This window comes from Haematobia irritans, chromosome 4 (assembly GCF_050003625.1).
Source record: "Haematobia irritans isolate KBUSLIRL chromosome 4, ASM5000362v1, whole genome shotgun sequence".
Classification (NCBI taxonomy): domain Eukaryota; kingdom Metazoa; phylum Arthropoda; class Insecta; order Diptera; family Muscidae; genus Haematobia; species Haematobia irritans.
Window position 1 is genome coordinate 104,565,752 of NC_134400.1, and position 22,360 is coordinate 104,588,111.

Here is a 22,360-nt window from a genome sequence, read left to right on the forward strand (position 1 = left end):
TGTTACATATATATCGAAATTTAATCGCTGAAAATTTCAGCCAAATGCGGCAAATATAAGGGAAGTTATACCACTATTAGTAAAAATGATAAAAAGATGCAGTCTGTTTTCATCGCCTGTGTATATGGAGGCTTTATCTAAATCTGAATCGATAAGGAACAATTCTACACATTTAAATAGAATGTCAAATCTATGCTCTGCGCAAACTACCAAGTTAAGTGGAGTAAAAAATATTAAATGTTCTAGCATATTTTCCAAAATCAGGCGTACATACATATATATGGGAGCTGTATCTAAATCTGAACTGATTTGGCTGATATTATGCAAAATTTACGGAACTCACATTGTGTGAAATCTGAAAAAGATCGGTTGATAACCACGTCAATTGCGACCAGATCGGGGACAAATATATAACCGATCACTTTTTTTGGGTTCAAACCAAATACTGTGGTGAAAGGTATCAAAATACAATAAAGAGCAATTATTATACTACGCTGTTGAATATGCGCTCCAGCAAAACCTTCATAGTACATAAAAGCCTTCACATAATCGAATCCAAAGATTAACAATGTTGTGACCCAGCTGGAATATTGAGCGTTCATTCATACTGATCTATGACTTTGACACCCGAAGTAATGCCGGTATTTACTGTTTGACTTTTTTCCCACTGAATCTATTTTATATGGTTGACAATTCTCGAGAGTCGTTTGTGCTATACTATCACATTAAAATTAATCTCTCATTAGTGGACAAAATTTAGGCGACCGTAAGAGGGTGACCACTTCTGAGAGGTTTCACTGTTTTGTCATTCTCATTCACCACCTCACTACATATTTCTATTATGTAGTGTGGTAGTTTAGTAAAATTGATAAGAAATTTATTCATAGAAAAATAAATGATGGTGAAATGTTTTCTTTCTATTTCAGATAATAGTGCCGTTATCGATGGCAACCAGCAGCAGAGCAATGAATTCGTTGTTGCAAGCGCAAATATGCAAACGTGCGAATCGGTTACTAGTCTCAATGATGAAAATGTACAACAATGTAATGAAACTGTTGCCCAAGACTATCAACAACAACCTCAACCATCTCAACAGGTAACGGCCACACTTATGGTTGATGGATCCTCAACAGTAATCCCTCATATGGAGCAATATAACAATGCCAACACCACTACCAACAATAAGATTCTAATGACTGATGTCCATGAATTGCAAGAAAATGTTGCAGCTCCTGTGGTGAATGCCACCGCAAGCACCACTACTACTACAAATATAGATGTGGCCATAGAAGCAACAATGCATCATCAAACGGAAGTACCACCACAACAACAGCCACAATTAAATTATCCTCAGGATAAACAAAAACAACCTCAAAATTATAAACAACAACAATATCACCAACATCAACAACTTCAAACACAACCGTCACAACCTCACCACCAATCTCCCCAAAATCCGCAACAACAACAACAACCAAAACATCAGCAACAACCACAACCATCGCATTATCATAACTATGATAATCGTAAATCGTCATCATCCTCCTCCTCCTCCCAAATGTATGGTAATCAACCACAGTCCAGACGCAAACATGACTACCACACTAATCAAGGATCTATCAATGATGCCTCAACAGCATCCTCAAGCCAAACACATCAGGGACAACAGCCGACAACGAAAACTATGTCATGGACTAATTCGTCACAACACAAAAAGTCTACAAATACTGTAGCCGTAACAGCTACTCCTTCTTCTACACATGGTGGCGGCGGCAATTATAATAAACAAACAAATTCATCGTCTACCTCGACCCATGGCACACGTACCTATACCAATCAACAACATCAACATAGTTATCAGCAACAACAACAAACTTCTACACAAACCCGTAATTATGGAGCCATGAAAATGCCTTCTTCACCAGTATCGTCTGGATCGAATACCGGGAGCACAACAAGTGTTGGTGGTGGTGGCTCATCGACTATGGAACGTAAGATCAGTCAATCTAGTGAGAGTGGAAAAGTTCACACGCAACAAACCACATCGACAGCGTCAACCACAGCTGCTCCCCATCAGTTCCAACAAATAACAGCTTCACAAGGTAATACAAATGAAGCCAAACAATATCCTCAAAGTGGATCATCGAGGAAACAAAGTACAGGCCAACAAAGCCAAACAGGATCAACAACCAGCTTGAATGCCGCCGAAATAAAAACTACACCGCCTATTAATTTGGCTCCACCAGCAACGGCTACCACACAAACGGCACCATCAACTCCCTCATGGGCAAGCTTGTTCACAAGTACTGCACCAGCCTCTGTGGCGGTATCGTCCACATCTGGCACAGGAGCTAGTCAAAATCGTAACACTAGCAATTCGAATACTTCCAACATTGTCAATACGGGAAGTTCATCCTCTTCCACTGCCAACTATTCACAAAAACCTATTGCTAAAGTTGCTCCCTTTGAGAGTGCCTCTTCATCGACTGTTACACCAGTTGCTGCTGCTGCTGTTACTGCAGCAGTAACACCAGGTGCCTTGTCCTATTCAGCAGCTTCAGCGCAAAATTTATCAGCACCATCTACAGTCTCAGCAACTTCCAATTCCGCTACTGCTACTGCTCCTGTTGCTGGTACGGTCAATAAGAAAATCACAACTTTGGCCAATCTTGATGAGTTCTCATTGAAATTTGCCGATTTTCTGACAAAATATAAAAGTGATTGGGCCAATATTAGCCTAAGACCAAGAGGCCTTACGAATCGTTCAAATTATTGTTACATCAACTCCATTTTGCAAGCCCTATTGGGTTGCTCTCCTTTATATAACCTGATGAGAAGTATTCCCAAACAAGCAGCAACTTTGTGTGAAGTAAAAACACCCACAATTAATGCCATGTAAGTATGTAAGGGTGGAGAGGAGGCGTTAAATCAACCACTAATTTGGGGAATTATGTTATCATTCCAAATTATTTTACCTTCACCTTAATAACTTTCGTGACAATGATTTCCAAGACAACTATTTATATTTCCTCTTTACCTTGGAATTGGATTGCCCAGAAGGCCAATTACTCATTATTAGTTTTAAATTATTAAACATTTCGTCATTATTTTCTTCCTAGGATGTCATTCATGTGCAATTTCTCTAATTTGCCAAGTGGCCTTCGCCTACGTAGTGCCAAAGGTGGCAAAGGTAACAAAGATGATTTAACGGCTGAATTACAATGTGATCCTGCTTTTGAACCGACTGAAATATATAAACTATGGAATGATAGCCGTGAAGAGCATGTTGAGGGTCGTCAAGAAGATGCTGAGGAATTCCTTAGCTATATTTTAAATAAACTTAATGATGAAATGTTGGAGGTATGTATTGGAGGTTTCAAATAAATGGAGAGGTGAGATAAACTTTGTTTCGTTTTTAGGTTATAAAACTAATCGCTAAACCCAAAGCCGAGCAGAATGGGCAAAACGAACAAGATGGTGAGGATGGTGATGTCTGGCAGGTAAGTTCATGTGTCACAATAGGCTTTTGCTATACACACTCCCAACTGCTCTTTGTTTTTCCAGATGATTTGCAACAATCGCAATAAGGGCAGCGTAACACGACAAACTGATTTTGGTTGTACACCATTGAGTGATATTTTCCGCGGTGAATTGAGATCACGTTTACAGCGTGAGGGTGAACATCCTACGGATGTTATACAGCCATTTTTAACATTACCTTTGAATATAGAGGTTTGATCGATTTTTTGTTTTTGTTTTCTTTCGTTTTTTTTATTTAATTCGTTTTTTTCTCGCTATTTTACAGAAAGCTGCCTCCGTTAAAGAAGCCTTGGAGATTTTGGTTGGGCGTGATCAATTGGAGGGTGTTACTGGTAGCAAGAGCAAACAGGAAGTTCTTGCCTGGCAACAAATGAATGTTGAGAAATTACCTCCCATATTGATATTACATTTGAAATGGTTCGATTATCGTTCTGATGGTTGCACCAAAATCCTTAAAAAGGTCGAATTTCCAGTTGATTTGAAAATTGATGCAAGTAAGTACAATTTTGTGTGAGAATAAAAGAACTCATCCATAGCATACTATTGAGATGACAATAGTCTGGAATGTTCGTGGCAAGGAAGCATGTAGATATTTTAAGTTTGTTTTAGAAGAAATCATAAAACAACTCATACTTCCATATCATTGGTTACACTACAAACCAATATGGAACTGGAGATGAAAATGTTGACAATCATTTTTTTTTTTTTTTTAGAAAATTAATTTAATCTCGTGATAGTGACCATTGTGTTTACTCGATTACACCACTTTATCGAACTTTGGAATAAGCTTTACATAAATAAACACCAATATTAATGAAAGGCAAATCGTTTAAAAAATCTATTCACTTACGAAGTAAAATTCGAGAGACCGTTTGTAGGGGATATATCGAAGCACTAGCCATATTTAGCTCATTTCTTTGAGGGCTTCCAAATAACTCTAGCTTCAAAGTTTTTGTCAATTTTCATAATAATTGCGACTCTATACCTTAGAGGATTAATATTAATATGTATAATTATAAATGTATAATTATGAACAAAATATTTTTTTTTTGCACATTGAAAAGTTTTTTAGCTAGAGTTAACATGAGGCAATATATCTGTATTTTACAAAGCCCAACGGAGCTACACGACCGTTAAAAAAATTTTAATTTTATTCGTGATCAGGAATATATGAAAAGAATATTCGTATAAATCTTTTGTAAGAGCAATAGCATTGTCAATGGACTGCATTTAGGGATTTAAGGGGTACCATTGAAATACAATACTCGGTATCCAATAGCCTATATCTCTAAAAAAAAAAAACAACAAAAATCTATTCAGTTCAGAAAATGAATTTTAATTACCCATATCTCTAAAAAAATCTATTCAGTTCAGAAAAAGGAATTTTAATTATTTTTGTTTAAAATTTTTGATTCTGGTGCAATTCTGAATCACTGTATTAAAATTTGACACGGGAAAAGGTGGAGATGCATATACAAGGACAGCAATGACTTCTAAAACTATAAAATTGCTCAAGGATCATTTAAAACAATTTCCCTTGTGTCAGAAGTCCTACATACAGCAAAAATCACAATATCCCCTCAGTGGACAAAGCTTTAAATGTCGAATTCAGTTTGCATTTCTATGAAAAGTGGCTGGATATATTGATGTAACACACAAAATATTGGCCCCAAATAGAATAGCATTTTAGCCTTGAAGACTTTGCATTACAAAATAAATGTATTTCAAATAACACATTAAAATTGAACTCATATCTAGTTCTTCAACGATTTTTTTTGTTTAACTTGAGAATTGGTCACTATCATACTAGTTTTGTCTCTCCGTGTATAACGCATCGAAATATTGGTCTCCACGCCCATAAAGTATGTAACAGGTTAGCTGATAAGTCCCCGGTCTAATAAAGAAAAACACATTTTTTTTTGGCAAAATTCGTTTTTATTATTCAACATAGTTCCCTTCAAGAGCGATACAACGATTATAATGACCTTCCACTTTTTTGATACCATTTTGGTAGTACTCCTTCGGTTTTGCCTCAAAATAGGCCTCAGTTTCGGCGATCACCTCTTCATTGTGGGCAAATTTTTTCCCTGCAAGCATCCTTTTGAGGTCTGAGAACAAGAAAAAGTCGCTGGGGGCCAGATCTGTAGAATACGGTGGGTGGAGAAGCAATTCGAAGCCCAATTCATGAATTTTTGCCATCGTTTTCAATGACTTGTGGCACGGTGCGTTGTCTTGGTGGAACAACACTTTTTTTTTCTTCATATGGGGCCGTTTTGCCGCGATTTCGACTTTCTAACGCTCCAATAACGCCACTGTTGATGGTTTTTCCCTTCTCAAGATAATCGATAAAAATTATTCCATGCGCATTCCAAAAAACAGAGGCCATTTGTTTGCCAGCGGACTTTTGAGTCTTTCCACGCTTCGGAGACGGTTCACCGGTCGCTGTCCACTCAGCCGACCGTCGATTGGACTCAGGAGTGTAGTGATGGAGCAATGTTTCATCCATTGTCACATATCGACAGAAAAACTCGGGTGTATTACGAGTTAACAGCTGCAAACACCGCTCAGAATCATCAACACGTTGTTGTTTTTGGTCAAATGTGAGCTCGCGCGGCACCCATTTTGCACAGAGCTTCCGCATATCCAAATATTGATGAATGATATGACCAACACGTTCCTTTGATATCTTTAAGGCCTCTGCTATCTCGATCAACTTCATTTTACGTTCATTCAAAATCATTTTGTGAATTTTTTTTGAGGTTTTCGTCGGTAACCACCTCTTTCGGGCGTTCACCGTCCTCCATGCTCATTTCACCACGCTTGAATTTTGCATACCACTCAATTATTGTTGATTTCCCTGGGACAAAGTCCGGAAACTCATTATCAAGCCAAGTTTTTGCTTCCGCCGTATTTTTTCCCTTCAGAAAACAGTATTTTATCAAAACCCTAAATTCCTTTTTTTTCCATTTTTTTTTTTCACAATAACAAAAGTTGCTTCACAAAAGACGCTCTATCTCACAAACTAATTGACTTACAGACGTCAAATTTTGACACGAATCATTTTAAGGTTGGTACTATATAAAAATAATATGCATTTAATACTAGCCACGCCATCTATGTGTCAGGCCGGGGACTTTTCAGCCAACCTGTTATACTCTTGATCGTGGCGAAATTCAGAGTTGAACGATGTCCGTCCGTTGTTGTTTTAGCAGCTTGGAAATGCTGATGTGATAATCCTCAAGTTCGTGTTGACTTCGCTCCGGCTTCATCGCAGCCGATTATTGTAAGAACTTGTTTTTACATTACTGTTTATATTATCCGGATATGGATTAACAGGTGTTTTGTTAATGGATGAGAGGAAATGGGTGTTAGTTGAGTTTCGCGACTATTCTCCACTAGTGGCGCTGCGGGTTAGTGCTATTTATAGCTTCTTTGTTGGTGTTAGTGAATCGTTATATCTCCCCTCTTTTTTAGTCTTGTTTTAATTATAGAATGGTAGTGCGACCTATTGTAAATGTATCAGCAGATATTCGAACAAGCGATAAATTCAATAGTCTACAAATGTAAATTGCTTTTGCCATACACCTTTATCATGTCAGACTAATGCACTTCCACTGTGCTACCGAAGACCACATCCGTCCGTCTGTTAAATCACGCTTGCTTCCGGGAGAGCCACCGTGGTGCAATGGTTAGCATGCCCGCCTTGCATGCACAGGGTCATGGGTTCAAACCCACTTTCGACCAAACACCAAAAAATTGTTCAGCTGTGGATTATCCGACCACAGTAATTCTGGTGACATTTCTGAGTGTTTCAAAGCTTCTCTAAGTGGTTTCACTGCAATGTTGAACGCCTTTCGGACTCGGCTATAAAAAGGAGGTCCGTTGTTATTGAGTTTAACATAGAATCGAGCAGCACTCAGTGATAACAGAGAAGTTTACCACTGTGGTATCATAATGGACTGTATAGTCTAAGTGAGCCGGAAATATCGGGCTTCTTCTATATCTAACCTAATCACGATTATTTCCGTACGAAACAAGCAATCAGCTTGAAACTGGGCACAACAACTACTTGTTTGTTTTGTATGTCGGATGGTATTGGAAATGGGTTATATCGGTCCATATATAATCCTCCCCAGAGTTTACCTTCGAAGTGTCTTGAAGGAGTAAATTTTATTCGGTACGCGATGTTAGTGTATGTCCTCTAACAACCAAGCAAAAATTGGTCCATATTTGGTTAGGTTTGGTATAGTGGTATGCCGATTTTTCAGGCTCACTTAGACTATTCAGTCCATTGTGATACCACGGTGGTGACAAGGGACCTCCTTTTTATAGTCGAGTCCGAACGGCTTTCCACATTGCAGTGAAACCACTTAGAGAAGGCTTTTGAAGCACTCAGAAATGTCACCAGCATTACTGAGGTGCGATAATCCATTGCTGAAAAACTTTTTGGTGTTTGGTCGAAACTGGGTTTGAACCCACGACCCTGTGTATGCAAGGCGGACAATTGCTAACAATTGCACCACAGTGGCTCCCATTTGGTCCATAATTATATAGCGAAAACTTTTTATTGAGACAATGAAAATATTTATTAGAAGTATGGTATATGTGGTTTGTTTTAATAACATTAACGAAACGTTTCGTTGAATCAATTTTATTGCCGAAATGTTTCATTGTTTATACACACAAAAAAATTTTTTTTCTGATTCAATCACGAAATTAATTGATCCAATTAATTTTTAATTGAAATGTCTTCAATCACAGAAATGATAGTATCAATAAAAAAATTAATTGAAGGTCAATTAAAAAGTTAATTGATCCAATTAAAAAATTAATTGATGCTATTATTTTTGTGATTGATTTTTGTTTCAATTAAAAAAATTGTTGAATCAATAAAAATTTTAATTGAATATTTTTTCAAACTCAATTAAAATTTTAATTGGAAAATTTTTCGTTAAATTTTTTTGTGTGTACCTAATACCAATTAGTAGCCACAAACAAAAAGCCAACAATTGGAAAATCTAATTTTCCCTTTTTACACATGCTGAAATATAAAGATGACTACTATTAGTTCACAGCCACAAACTTGTCGAATAAACGGATCATCTCTTTAGGTTTTTTTATACGATTTCCTCTTTAAAACTTATCCCACCTATGCTATGTAATATAAATTATTTTTATCCAAACTTTTTTTTTACAACATGATTAAATTTTTCTTTTTTCTAATTAACAGAAATATTGGCTTCCAAAAAGTACTCACAAAAACAACGAGCTTATCGCCTTTTTGCAGTAGTTTACCATGATGGCAAAGAAGCCTCAAAAGGTCACTATATCACCGACGTTTACCACACTGGTTATGGCAGTTGGTTGCGGTATGATGATAGTTCAGTAAAATCGGTTAGTGAGAATCATGTATTGTTGCCAAGGACACCACGTGTGCCTTATTTGCTATACTATAGACGTTGTGACACAATACCACAACAAAGTAACAACAGTGGAGGCAACAATTCCGCAACAAGTGGTAACAATGCCTCTGGTGGTGGCGGTGGCAACAATTCATCAAAATAAATTACATTAGAGGTACAAAGCTACAGAGCAGAGCGCATCAAATGGACAAAAGGACTATGAGAAAAAGTTTTTTTTTTTATACAAGCAACAAAAGCAAAACAACCTATATTTATATGCTAACACAAATAGCAACTGGCATATAGTAATGTAAGACACAAAGAAAATAATAATTAAATACGCCAGGAGCAAAACACTAGAACGCATAAAGTAATTACTCTTAAACAGTCATCCAGCCAGCAGCCAAAGTGCAAATAGAGGCACAAATATGGTGGAAGGCATCAAACTAACAACGAGACTCATGCCAGGAATATGCCAACCGAATGCAATTATCAGAAAAGAAAAACTCACAATTAGTGGCATATGCAATGTCCTTAGAAGAGCCAAGTGTGAGATTGGGTTATAGCAATTCTGTTCATGACGCCAATCATATACACCTTTATGCATTGGCAGCCATCCATCCTTCCTTCCATATTTATGTGAAATAACACAAGAATTGCGAAGAACAAAAGAACAGTAAAAAACCACCAACTCTATTACATATATAAAAATAGTTTTTGTTTTTTTAATTTGTGTTTTAAAATGCAACAGGTGATACATTATGATAATGACTGACGTGTAATAATTCTATGAATGTATATGTATGTATATGTATCTATGTAAGTAGTTAGTCTTCTATTATAATATTTGTACATTTAAATCTCAAACTATAAGATATATGAGATACACAAAGCAAAAATGTCCCTTTACTCCAAATGAATCTTAATGGATTAGTAGTTAGTAGAATACAAATTAATGGAGCTCAACCGAGTTGTTGTCAACCAAGTAACAAAACAAACATAAATTCATCGCAAGAATCGAATTATTTCATCCTTTATATTATTTTCTTAATAAATGCAAAAAAAAAAGAAACAATGCTTTACAACTTTAGCAGATATAAGCATGCAAATATTTCTAAACCGAGATTTATCAATAGTTAACATTTTTGAAGTATTTATATCATTTATCGGTTGAGCTTGAAAATTCAATATGTTTTTTGCAAAATCTAGAAAAAGCCAATGAAAAACAATTTCATAATCAATTCATACCTTTTTTGTTTTAGTAAAATCGAGATATTTAGTTTTTTTTTATTGTTTCTTCTAATAATTATATTTTTATAAGTAATAGCTTTAGGTAATTGCATTGCTAGTTCAACTAGATTTTTATTATAATCGGATTAAGTTTATTTAGGGATAATCAATTTCATTTATTCATTATAGTGAAAATCTGGCATATGAATTTTATAGTGGCTGACAAAAGTTTTGTGGGGAATTTTTGAGAAGAAGAAAAATACAACAATTTTCTTTTTGATATCACTGTGTCTAATTATTAAAAAACTAAGGTCCTTCTGTCAACAGAAAAAAAAAATAAAATAAAATAAATAGAATTCGTTGTCACGGACAACATAGCAAACACTTTTAGCTCATATTTGGTGTATAACATAATGAGTGGAATAGTTTCGAAAAACAGTCTCCAGATATTTCAAATACGGTCCTGGAAAATGTTTAACACTCAATTTGGTCAAATATTTGCCTACTTACTTAAACTTCTGAATATGTTATCCAACTCTTTAAGATAATCCAAATAGACTAGTCGACTTTCCCAATCCTTTATACATTGAAAGAAGAGTTTTCTTTTTCAAAATGTTAGACAAACAATTTTTTCTTTGGAAACTAACAAATTTTCTTTAAGAGCAAATAAATAAAAAATAGAAGCAATCGTTGCATTGTTTCTCATATATTCGGGTTTAGAGAAATTAATTTAAATTAGAAGGAAATTTCATTTGTCTAAAATTTTGTTTCGTAAGTCGATTAATATATTATGGCATAACTATTATGGCGATAAAAACTAAAATCAAAAGGTCATAGACAAGAAAAGCCGGGAAATTTGGATGGTAATGAAAATCAAAAATTCGACATTCGACTGCTTTAATATAAAATGTCCAGCTGCGGTTAAATGGTACGCAATTTATTAATCATTGTAAAACGCAGATAATGAATGTGTGAATGTGTTATTCATTTTACACTTCACATACGAATGGAATCTATCAAAAATATTAAAAGTCGCTTATTCGTAATTGATTATTACAAAAAGCCGACTCTGACGATAACAATGTTTGTATTATATTAGTCGAAAATTCGATTTTCATTATTTTGTTTTTATCCCTATAGGCGATGAATGCGGAACATTAATATATAAAAATCATAATTGCACAAATTATATTCACAAGGCTAAGAAACATTTTATGCAGTTTTGGAGCATTCGATGAAAACTACACTATGACGATTTTAGTAATGCTATTTTGTTGTATCCATTTCAATAAAGAAAATCTCTCATTCCTTGAAGAATTTTCGAAAGATTGTTTTTTTTTTTGGAAACCATATTTTTTAATTTAAATTAAAAAATATGTAATTTTCCTTTATTAATCAATTTCATTAATGAAATAAGTCGAAATAATAAGAAAAATGTATGCGCTCAAAATAATGGGATATGTTCTAATATTCGAAATCGCAAATCTTAAAATTTTCATTAACCAAATAAAAATTTTAATGTTGGCAACATATTTCTCTTTGGTAAGAAATTTTAATAGAAATTGAAGTCTGATAGTATCTCAATTTTTTTCTATATAAGAAAACTAAATTCTTGCGATTCCGAATATCGGAATATGGGAGAATATAATTTTCTAAATTTGAATTGAAAAATGAATCCTCTTCATCGTAAAGGACTTTACAGCCAGCTCATCATTATGATATAATTCCACTTTATGTGAACTATAAAAATCTAATAATTGATTTTCTATAATTTTTCAAACGATTTTTTTTCTTATTTTAGTTTTTGTATTTCCATTTATTTAAGCAATTCAAAGCCGATTTAATGAATTATAATGAGCTACTCTTTTAACAGACAAACAAGTCCAAACAAGACTTCCATATTCCATGCAATAAGACAATGTGATAATAATAATTTCTGATTAAAATTTTCAATTTAAATTATTTTTATACTCCCTAAATTTGTGGATCTTTCCATTTTTTCTTCTTCTCTGTGAACTTTTTCTCCATTGGAACTTTTTTTGTTTGTTATTATGCCATCATTACTATATATTGGATAAGTGTTTACATTAAAATTCTCCCATAAAGCTGTGCCTTATTTTGGCCCAAAAGTCATTGAGTTTTATTATATCATCCAGAAATGAAATTGTATAACATATATCTAAGTTTCTGTCTACATCTACATATAAAAACCTAAGTAGAATCTAAAAGCACCATAATACACCATAAATTGTTACTAAAGGCATTAATCAATAATGCTGTTATTATCTATTTGATTTTCACAACTTGCAGTTGTGTTAACTAACCCTATACCTATATATTGAATATACTATAATATTTTTACTATTATACATAGTTGTAAGATGCATTTTTATTGATTTTGAATTTAAAGAATTATTAAGGAACATGAAGGCATGAATATTTATACATATATATCTTCTTTACTATTCCCACAACCCGCCTATGAAAATTCCCTTAGTTGGCATATATCTGTGGTTAGTTATATGAGGAAAAGAATATAGTTAATGGCTCAATTGAATATTTTTAATATTAATATTTTTTTCTAATATATTCACATATTAATATATGATATCCCCATATTCAGTAATTGTATGATAAATTATATTATTTTCGAATGGAAATAGGTATTTTTCATTTGGCTATGAAATATTGCTTTCAATCATAAAAATAATTTTAATGAAATTTTTAAATTATTTTGTTAAATTAACCCAATAAATTTATTAGGAGGAGTAAACATGGCAATGCAAAGCCAAATTTACCAACAATTATCTCTTAATGTTGTGGGATTTATTGAGTATTTTAAAATTGAAAAATTAGCCTAATCTATGGCATTTTATAAACGAAACATCAAGAGTTAGGGATTCGATCCCAGATGTTGAAATACATTAAACAACATTTCAATCATAATAAAAATGATTTTAATGTAGTTTTTAAAAAATTATGTTAAAGTGAGTTAATAAATTTTTTTAAGATTTTAACATCTGAAATAAATGAGTTAACATGGGCAATGCAATGCCAAATTCACCAACCATAATGTTGTAATGTTGTCGGCTTTACTGAGTATTTTAAATTTGAAAAATTAACCTAAAAGCAAGGGATTGGGTGGCTGTTGACATGTCCGTTTTATTCAAACCCAGAGGTTGAAATACATTAAACATTTTTAATATTGGGAACATTTCAATCATAATAAAAAGTAATTTTAATGTAATTTTTAAAAATAACATAATAAATTTATTAAGAGTAACATCTGAAATAAATGAGTTAACATGGGCAATGCCAAATTCATCAACCATAATGTTGTAATGTTGTCGGCTTTACTGAGTATTTTAAATTGAAAAATTAACCTAAAAGCAAGGGATTGGGTGGCTGTTGGCATGTCCGTTTTATTCAAACCCAGAGGTTGAAATACATTAAACATTTGTAATATTGGTAACATATCTCATTAATTCAACTTTCCCATTTGAGATGACTCGCGTTGTATGATAAGTAGCTCAGACTAATTTTTTTTCATATTCTATAAAATAGGATAAGATTGGATTGATGAACGTATATCAACGTTGTCCACAATTCTATTAGTCAATTTTGAAGGTCTGGAAATGTTTATTAAACGAAGGTCTGGAAATGTTTATATTTTGAAAATCATGAACGATTCTACAAATACCAAAAGTAACTTTGTTTGTTTGGAACATAAAGTGGCCTTTCGAATTTAGATCTGTAGTTTCAGACACTATTAGGGAATTCATTGTTAAGATCTATTTATGTCGATTAGTTGCATTTAAAAACCATGATAAAGTTTCTTCGATATATATTTCTTTAATTTTCTTTGATAATGGCCAAATAAATACACTTACAAGCTGTATAAAAGTCATTAAATACAAATGCGTTTTAAGCTTAGTTCAAAAGCCTAGTTCCGATTAATCGTAAAAATTGACATCAAAATTTCATTAAGTTAAAAAATCTAACTTTTTTCCAAAAATTTAAAAATTCAAAAGCTAAATGCATGCGCTTATAAAAACTAAAGTTCGTACACAGAAAAAAATTTCACGAAAATTTTTCCAATCAAAATCTTAATTGAGTTTTAAAAAATATTCAATTAAAATTTTAATTGATTCAACAAATTTTTTAATTGAAATAAAAATCGATCACACAAATTAATATTATCAATTAAATATTTAATTGGATCAATTAATTTTTTAATTGACTGTCAATTAATTTTTTAATTGATACTATCATTTCTCTGATTGAAGACATTTCAATTAAAAAATTAATTGGATCAATTAATTTCGTGATTGAATCAGAAAAAAAAATTTTTGTGTGTATTAGAAAACAATAGGGCAAATATTTCATATGGGTAAATATCCGTGCACAAATGTAACCATTAAAACAAAAAGTTATAAAATCTTCTCACACATTCTAAGAGTAGTTGTGAAACACTCAGAGATATAATTACCTTGACTACACACAAAAAAAAATTTTTTTGGTTCAATCACGAAATTAATTGATCCAATTAATTTTTTAATTGAAATGTCTTCAATCACAGAAATTATAGTATCAATTAAAAAATTAATTGATCCAATTAAAAAATTAACTGATACTATTAATTTTTGTGATTGATTTTTGTTTCAATTAAAAAATTTTTTGAATCAATTAAATTTTTAATTGAATATTTTTTAAAACTCAATTAAAATTTTAATTGGAAAAATTTTCGTGAAATTTTTTTCTGTGTATGTAAAAATAATCTACCGCTGAAAATGGTTTTGGTGTTTGGCCTAAAGTCGGAGAGATATCATGACACTTCACGTGAAAGGCAAGTATGTTAGGCATTACGCCGATGTACCTTAATTCAAAACATTCGAGATTCAAGATGAAAATTAGTTTATTGCTGCTTTTGAACCAAAAACAAAAAAAAAATTGTACACAATACACACTAGTAAATAAGTTTAGTAAGAAATTGATTTAGTGGTTTTTTCATGATAAAACTAATATAATTAATATATTAATTATAGTAAAAGAAAAACATGGCATTTTAAAAACTAATCGATTATTCAATTATATACTCTTTAAAAAATTAAACATGCTACATATAAAAGGCCTCGTATCTTTTCTCCATCAAAACCTAAGTTGTGTTTCTTAAGAATCTGTAAGATGGGTTACAAACGACGAGTAATAGATTTTTACCAAAAAAAAAAAAAAAAAAAAATAGGGGAAACGGCATGTTTATATTTTAAATTATTTGAGCATGTGCTATATTAGAAGTTGGAGGTAGCTTATCTTTCTCACCAGATTTGATTTCCTCATCAAATATGATGATCATTCAAAATAATCACAGATATTGCCATTAGTAGTTAAGACCATTATTTCCTTTGCACACTTATTTTTAATTTACAATAAGAAAACATTGTACAATATATAAAATAAAAACAAAATGAAATGAAATATAATTACAATTATTCATTGTTTATTTTATATAGACATTTAAGCGAAGAACTATAAATTCTTCATGTATTTGGTTTGTGTATGTACAATCACTATTATGTTTTTGTCTCGTAGATTTTTTTTAATCATATAAATTGTATTTGAAATGGATATTTGTTTTGTTTGGTATTTGTTCAGTTTTCATTTTTTTTAATTAAGTCTATTTTTTATTTAAATCATATAAAATTATGTGTATGTTTGATTTTCGTAAAACAAAATATTTAATACGTATAAATAAAAATATAAATGATTAAGTTTAATGAAATTATTAAAATGATTTAAAGATGATAGTTGGTTATTCCAAAAGACATTTGAATAACATTTTCAAAAAAAAAAAAAAAAAAAAATATGTAATAAAACAAAACCAATAAATTAAAAATTGTCCTCTTATATCCTTTATTGTAGTTATTACTTATAGAATATATCTTAGTTTTTACATACATAGTTAGCAAATCGTTATACTTTTATTATTATAAATTTCGTAATACTTAATATAATGGCATGTAATTTTCTCTCCTTATATTGCACCTTTTAATCCTTGATAATAACAAATCCATACATAAGAATCACTTGCTTCAATTTCACTTTGCTGAAAAATTATATTCAAAAATATTAAATCCTTTATACTTTGATCATATAAGAAACGTTTATTTTTTGTTTAATGAAATTTAAAATTTTTATTTTTTTTCAATTAATTATCTTGCCCCCTCTAATAACATTCAAAGCGAAATAAAATCGACATAAACCAGGAAACATATAACATTTTGAATTAAATAACATTTTAGTTGTGTGTGTGTTTTTTTTAACAATACAAATACAGCCAATATAATGATAAGTCAATTTGCACTCATGGGGTAGTGATACAAATGTCGTAAATCGACATTATTTTCAAATTAGTCAAACCAACTAATCGGCATTTGATGGTTTTTTATAGTCAATCGGTTTTTTATAGTCAATAAAATCTAGAAATCGAAATTACAAAAACAAACAAACAAAAAAAATAGGAAAGTCAAATTTGAACTCAGAAGGAAAGTCGAAAGACGCGAAATTTTAAAATAGTGGCAAGGTTATCTTTTTTAAATCTCGAAAAAGTGGAATAGTCAAAAACTTTACTTTTTGCAACCATTGTGGTTGCCTGTAACCATTGAGTTCCAATATTGATTACTCGACAGTACTTCAATTTAAATAAAAATAAATTTGCAAAAATATGTTTGTTTTTGATAAACGACAGCTCACACATACGATTACCCAACGTTAGCAAAACATAAACGTTTCGTAAGATTCAGACAAAAAAAACATAAAAAAGTGAATAGGGTATATAAAAAAAATACTATTGTGTTTTTTTTCAGTTAAAATGGACGATGATTGATATTATTCGTTTCAATTCATTTCAAATGCTAAAATTTTTCTGCCTGTTCTTAATAGTTTGTTGGTCCGTTTTTGCAATTAGGCTAATCGCCAAAGAAAATCATACGTTGCCCTTATATAACGGCTACGTTACATTTTGAGATGCATTGCCAGGCCTTAACTCTTAACTATCCTAACTCGCTTTTGATAAGAGACTATCATTTCGCTACCAATTTGATATTTTTAAACAAATGCCACATATAAAATAACATACATAGGGGACCCGGTCCCTATCTTAGAAAAATGGTCAACAATGTCAAGATTTAATTTGTGACTTTTTAGAAAAATTTACTTTGAGATGAGGATAACTTTCAAAATTATTTATTTTTTTTTTTGTAATATATTAAGTGTATTAATTAGTACATAATCTTGCATTAAAATTATTTCGTTGAAATCAAATTCTTATTAAAATGTAAGGCCAACATTTCATTCAGCTTGAAACAGCAGCAAACTACAGATTTTAGCCGAAAGTTTGCTATTACACAATTGCAGTTGGTGCAACACAACTGCGGTTGAAAAAAATCAAAATAGCAGAAACTTGACTGCAAAAAAACCAGCAGTATATTTTTGTTATTATTAAGAAAAGAGTTGTTTTTCCATAAGTGCGTACCAAACACTTTTTAAAAATGTTTAACTTTGATTAATGTTTGTGAGAAACAATTACAGGTTTACCACAATACACACAATGCAATTGGCTTATAACTGAAAAAATAAGTTATTTACATTTATTTATTTTTTTTTTTCATTTGAGTCGATGTTCGTTACATGTCTGTAATTCTTTGTCTAGTGAACAACCTAATTAATTTTCAAGAACCATTAAAAAATATGTACTGTTGTTTTGTTTGTTTAAAAACTAATCACAAAGAAATTTCTTAGTAGGCAGCAGAAAAGTCTGCAAAAAAAGCAAACTTTATTTAACTTTCTGCTGAAAAAGTTCGATTACACTAAAACATGTTTTAGTTTTGCTAAAACAAACGAGTTAAACTAGGGGCCATCGTAAAAAAAAAACGACACAGAAAACCTAATTAAAATTCAATTAAAAAATTAATTGATAAAATTAACTTTTTAATCAAACTAGAAACATTCAGTCAGTTAAGTTAATGATTGAAAATTTTTATATTTTTAATTAAAAAATTAGTTGATTGAAAGTTTTATCAAAGTCGTACAACTAAATCAGTTAAAATAAAAAACGTTTGGAATATTTTTATTTTATTTTCGATTCGACCTTTTTATTTGTTTTCAAACATCTGTTGCTATTTTTGGGCTCTAACGCCAGTTATTTTAATGCGTATAAACGATTCACTTATATCATTTTTGCCATTAAACGTTTCGCTGGGCGATTCCAGCTTCTTTAGGGATGGTATATTTATTGAATGTTTAATCTTTCGTCAGGTTATTCTCTATTGCATTTTTAAAGTTTGCCCATTCGCTAACATAACATCAGACAAACACACAACTTTTATTGCTGAAAATAATCAGATTAAAAACTAAATATCACAGAGCTTTCCTATTAAAAGCTAAATATCACAGAGCTTTCCTATTATTTAGATCACAGTTGAATATCGACTTTTTAATTAAAAAAAAAAAATAAAAATAATAATTGCAACAATTAATTTTAAATCAAATTAAAACATTAAGTCATCACAATGGACTGAATAGTCTAAGTGAGCCTGAATCTTAATCGGGCTGCCACTTTAACCTAACCTTTAAGTCATCTAAGAAAGTGATTTCTCAAAAGTTACGTTTTTAATTATGAAATCAATTGATTTTTGCAATCAACCTCAATTTAATTTTTAAAAAATTAATAGAAATTTGCTAATGAACTAAATTGATTTTTTAATCAACCATGTTTTTAATGCTCAACTTAAACTGTAAGTACTTGATAATCTCAATTAAAAAAATTAATGTAATATTTTGATCAAAATCAATTAAATTTTTAATTGAAAAAATTAAAAAAATAATTGGAAAGACCGGAAGAAATCAATTAATTTTTTAATCAAGTATATTTTTTTTATTTCTAATTTATTCTCTGATTGATACTATCATATTTGTTATTGAAAAAATTTCAATTAAAAAATTAATTGGATCAATTAATTTCATGATTGAATCCCCCCAAAAACTGTGTAATAAGTCTTGTATACGCTCAAAAAAAAAAAAAATGAAAATGTTTACAGACTGTATGAGCTTATTAAGATATTAGAGTGCAGGAATATAAAAAAAACAATTTTTGGTTCTAAAATATACTTTGGGTATCATGTTAAAACATAAAAATTTTCCAATTTATTGTTCGCTAGACCGATTCAATTAATTGACATTTTTTCAATAACAAATATGATAGTATCAATCAGAGAATTGATTTCTTCCGGTCTTTCCAATTAATTTTTTAATTTTTTCAATTAAAAATTTAATTGATTTTGATCAAAAAATTACATTAATTTTTTTAATTGAGATTATCAAGTACTTATTATATTATTGTTTTTCCTTTAGATGAAAATATATGTTTGTGCTTTTTCAAGTGTTTATACTTTCATGTAATATTCCGGTTATAATTATTGTTTGGATTCTTTAGATTTGATGTACCAATGAAACTATTATAATTGGAATTTTTGTTTAAATTAAATTAATATTTTAATTAAAAATGTAAAAATTTTTAATCATTTTCTTAACCCTGGAAAGTCATCACAACCCTCTAATGCCCCAATTTTTTTCTCAGCTGAATAAATATTCAATGTTAACGACACAAAAGCAAGAAAACTAATCATGAAAAATCTATACGGTAAAATTCAGTATATGCAACAAAGGTTCTTGAACAGATTCAACTAAGTTTTCTTTTTATTTTATTCATTATACCCTAAACCACATAGTGGTCAGGATATAATAAGTTTGAACGGCCAAAAAATGTGCCTACCAGAAATATTGATTTTAGACCCCATAAAATATATACCGATCGACTCAGAATCACCTCCTGAGTCGATCTAGCGCTTGGTGTCCGTCCGTCCGTCTGACCATGTATTTGTTGTTCACAGGATTCACAATTATTAACCGATTTTGATGAAATTTGGTACAGGGAGTTTTTTGGGAACAAGGACGAACGCTATTGAATTTGGAAGAAATCGGATCAAATTTAGATATAGCTCCCATATATATGTATCGCCCGATTTCGACAAATGGGGTCATGTTGCGCGTTTTTTCAAACGGATCGTCACCAAATTTGGCAAAAGGTAATCTTTTTCATCGTTCTTCAAGTCTGCAAAATTTCATCTAAATCGGTTCAGATTTAGATATAGCTCCCATATATATGTATCGCCCGATTTTCCCAAATTTGGCCATAAAAACCTTATTTATTAAGCGATCTTACTCAAACTTGGCTTACTCTAATATTTTATGGTACTGACAATATGTCAAATCGAAATCGGTTCAGATTTAGATATAGCTCCCATATATATGTATCGTCCGATTTTTGCCAAATTTGGCCGTAAAACCCTTATTAATCAACCGATAATGCTCAAAGTTGGCTAAATATAATCTTCTGTACCTCTAACTGTATGTACGCAATTTCATCGAAATCGGTTCAGATTTAGATATAGCTCCCATATATATGTATAGTCCGATTTGGTCAAATTTGACCGTAAAACCCTTATTTATCAACCGATCGCACTCAAAGTTGGCTAAATGTAATCTTCTATAGCTCTAACTGTATGTGCGAAATTTCATCGAAATCGGTTCAGATTTAGATATAGCGCCCATATGTATGTATCCCCCGATTTTGCCAAATTTTGCCGTAAAACCCTTATTTATCAACCGATCGTAACCAAGGTTGGCTAAATGTAATCTTCTATAGCACTAACTGTATGTGCAAAATTTCATGGAAATCGGTTCACATTTAGATATAGCTCCCATATATATGTATCGCCCGATTTTGAAAAATTTGCCCCTATTAACCTTATTTTTGACCATAGGGGCCTCATTTATTAACTGATCGTACTCAAATTTTACACAAAGTGACCTTCTGTGGTATCAATCATACGTGCAAAATATTATACAAATTGGTTCAGATTTAGATATAGGTCCCATATATATGCATCGCTCGATTTTCCCAAATGTGACCATAATACTCTTATTTATTAAGCTATGTTATTCAAATTTCAAATTTTGATGTACTAGCTGATCGTATTTAGACTTACAATGTAGCTCTTATATATATCTATTGCCCTATTTGCAGAAATTTGGATTTATTACCCACAACTAATTGACCGATTTCCTCTTTTTTTAATAATGGACTCAATATTAGTGGCATACTAACTCTTTTGGTGCAAAATAAACTATAGCTCCTAATATTAGACATTTCTGCTCAAATTGTGACAAGACACCCATAAACATGTACCCCCCTTTATGTTCTCCAAAACCTATACCAATGATACCCCACAAATGCTTATATTTACTAATTCAGTAGGGGTGGTTTAGGGTATTATATAGTCGGCCCCGCCCGACTTTCTACTTTACTCACTTGTTTTTTTTTTTTGTCTTAAGGTGTGTTTTACTATAAGCTTCCTTATTTAATAAAGCCCGCCTAAAGGAGGGCGTTGGGCATTAGAGGGTTAATGTTTTGTACACTAAAGTGATCTTTCGTCATTTTGACTACGGCCTATTTCAAGGCGCTTAAAATTGCATCATGAGCAAAAATGAGAACCACTATTTAGTTTAATTTTTCTTCAGCTCATGTTTATTTAACAATAAAATTGATAAAATCTTTGCAGTGGAATATCTTAAATTTATCATTTTCCAAACAGTTTAGTCCGAAAATGAAATTTAGCGTCATTTTGACATTCTAGCCCAGCAAAAAAAGTTCCAATGGCACAACTTTAAAAGCACATCCAAAAATGTCCTCCCAAATAAGTTCTTTATTTTAACTACACAAGAAATTATTTTAATTCAATTTTATATAACTCGCTTTTTCATATTTTTAATGAGTAATTTTAACTTTTTTGTCTCAGAGTAAAAATTAATAAAATGTTACAAAATATTAAATTTTTTTTTGGAAAAATGCTAAATCAAATCTAGAAAAGTTGTGAATTTTTGAAAATATTTGAGGTCAAACGTTTCCAGACAATCAATAAAAATCATAAAAAATTATTTATTTGGCAAAATATTACAAAATTGTTTAATTCACATCCAAAACACTGAATTCGAATCACACCTTGATGCAAATTAAGTGCACTGAAAAAAAAGCATGCCCGGTTCCAAAGATTTTGTCTTTACTTTAAAAA

At 31.2% G+C, this 22,360-nt stretch overlaps 1 protein-coding gene across 2 annotated transcripts in view; it reads left to right on the plus strand.

Annotated features, from left to right (window-relative positions):
• Positions 1 to 15,658, plus strand: part of Usp10 (ubiquitin specific protease 10) — a 209,240-nt gene extending 193,582 nt beyond the window's left edge. The window contains exons 5-11 of one of the 2 annotated variants that reach the window (XR_012722185.1): positions 927 to 2,895; positions 3,120 to 3,360; positions 3,420 to 3,500; positions 3,565 to 3,732; positions 3,806 to 4,034; positions 8,771 to 11,255; positions 11,313 to 15,658. Coding sequence is in view for 1 of the 2 variants with exons in the window: in XM_075308035.1 (XP_075164150.1) it covers positions 927 to 2,895; positions 3,120 to 3,360; positions 3,420 to 3,500; positions 3,565 to 3,732; positions 3,806 to 4,034; positions 8,771 to 9,105 (3,023 nt within the window). In the remaining variant the exon portion in view is untranslated. Of the gene's footprint in view, positions 1 to 926; positions 2,896 to 3,119; positions 3,361 to 3,419; positions 3,501 to 3,564; positions 3,733 to 3,805; positions 4,035 to 8,770 lie in introns of both variants that reach the window. The other variant, XM_075308035.1, reaches the window with a different exon arrangement.
• The last annotated feature ends 6,702 nt before the right edge of the window (positions 15,659 to 22,360 follow it).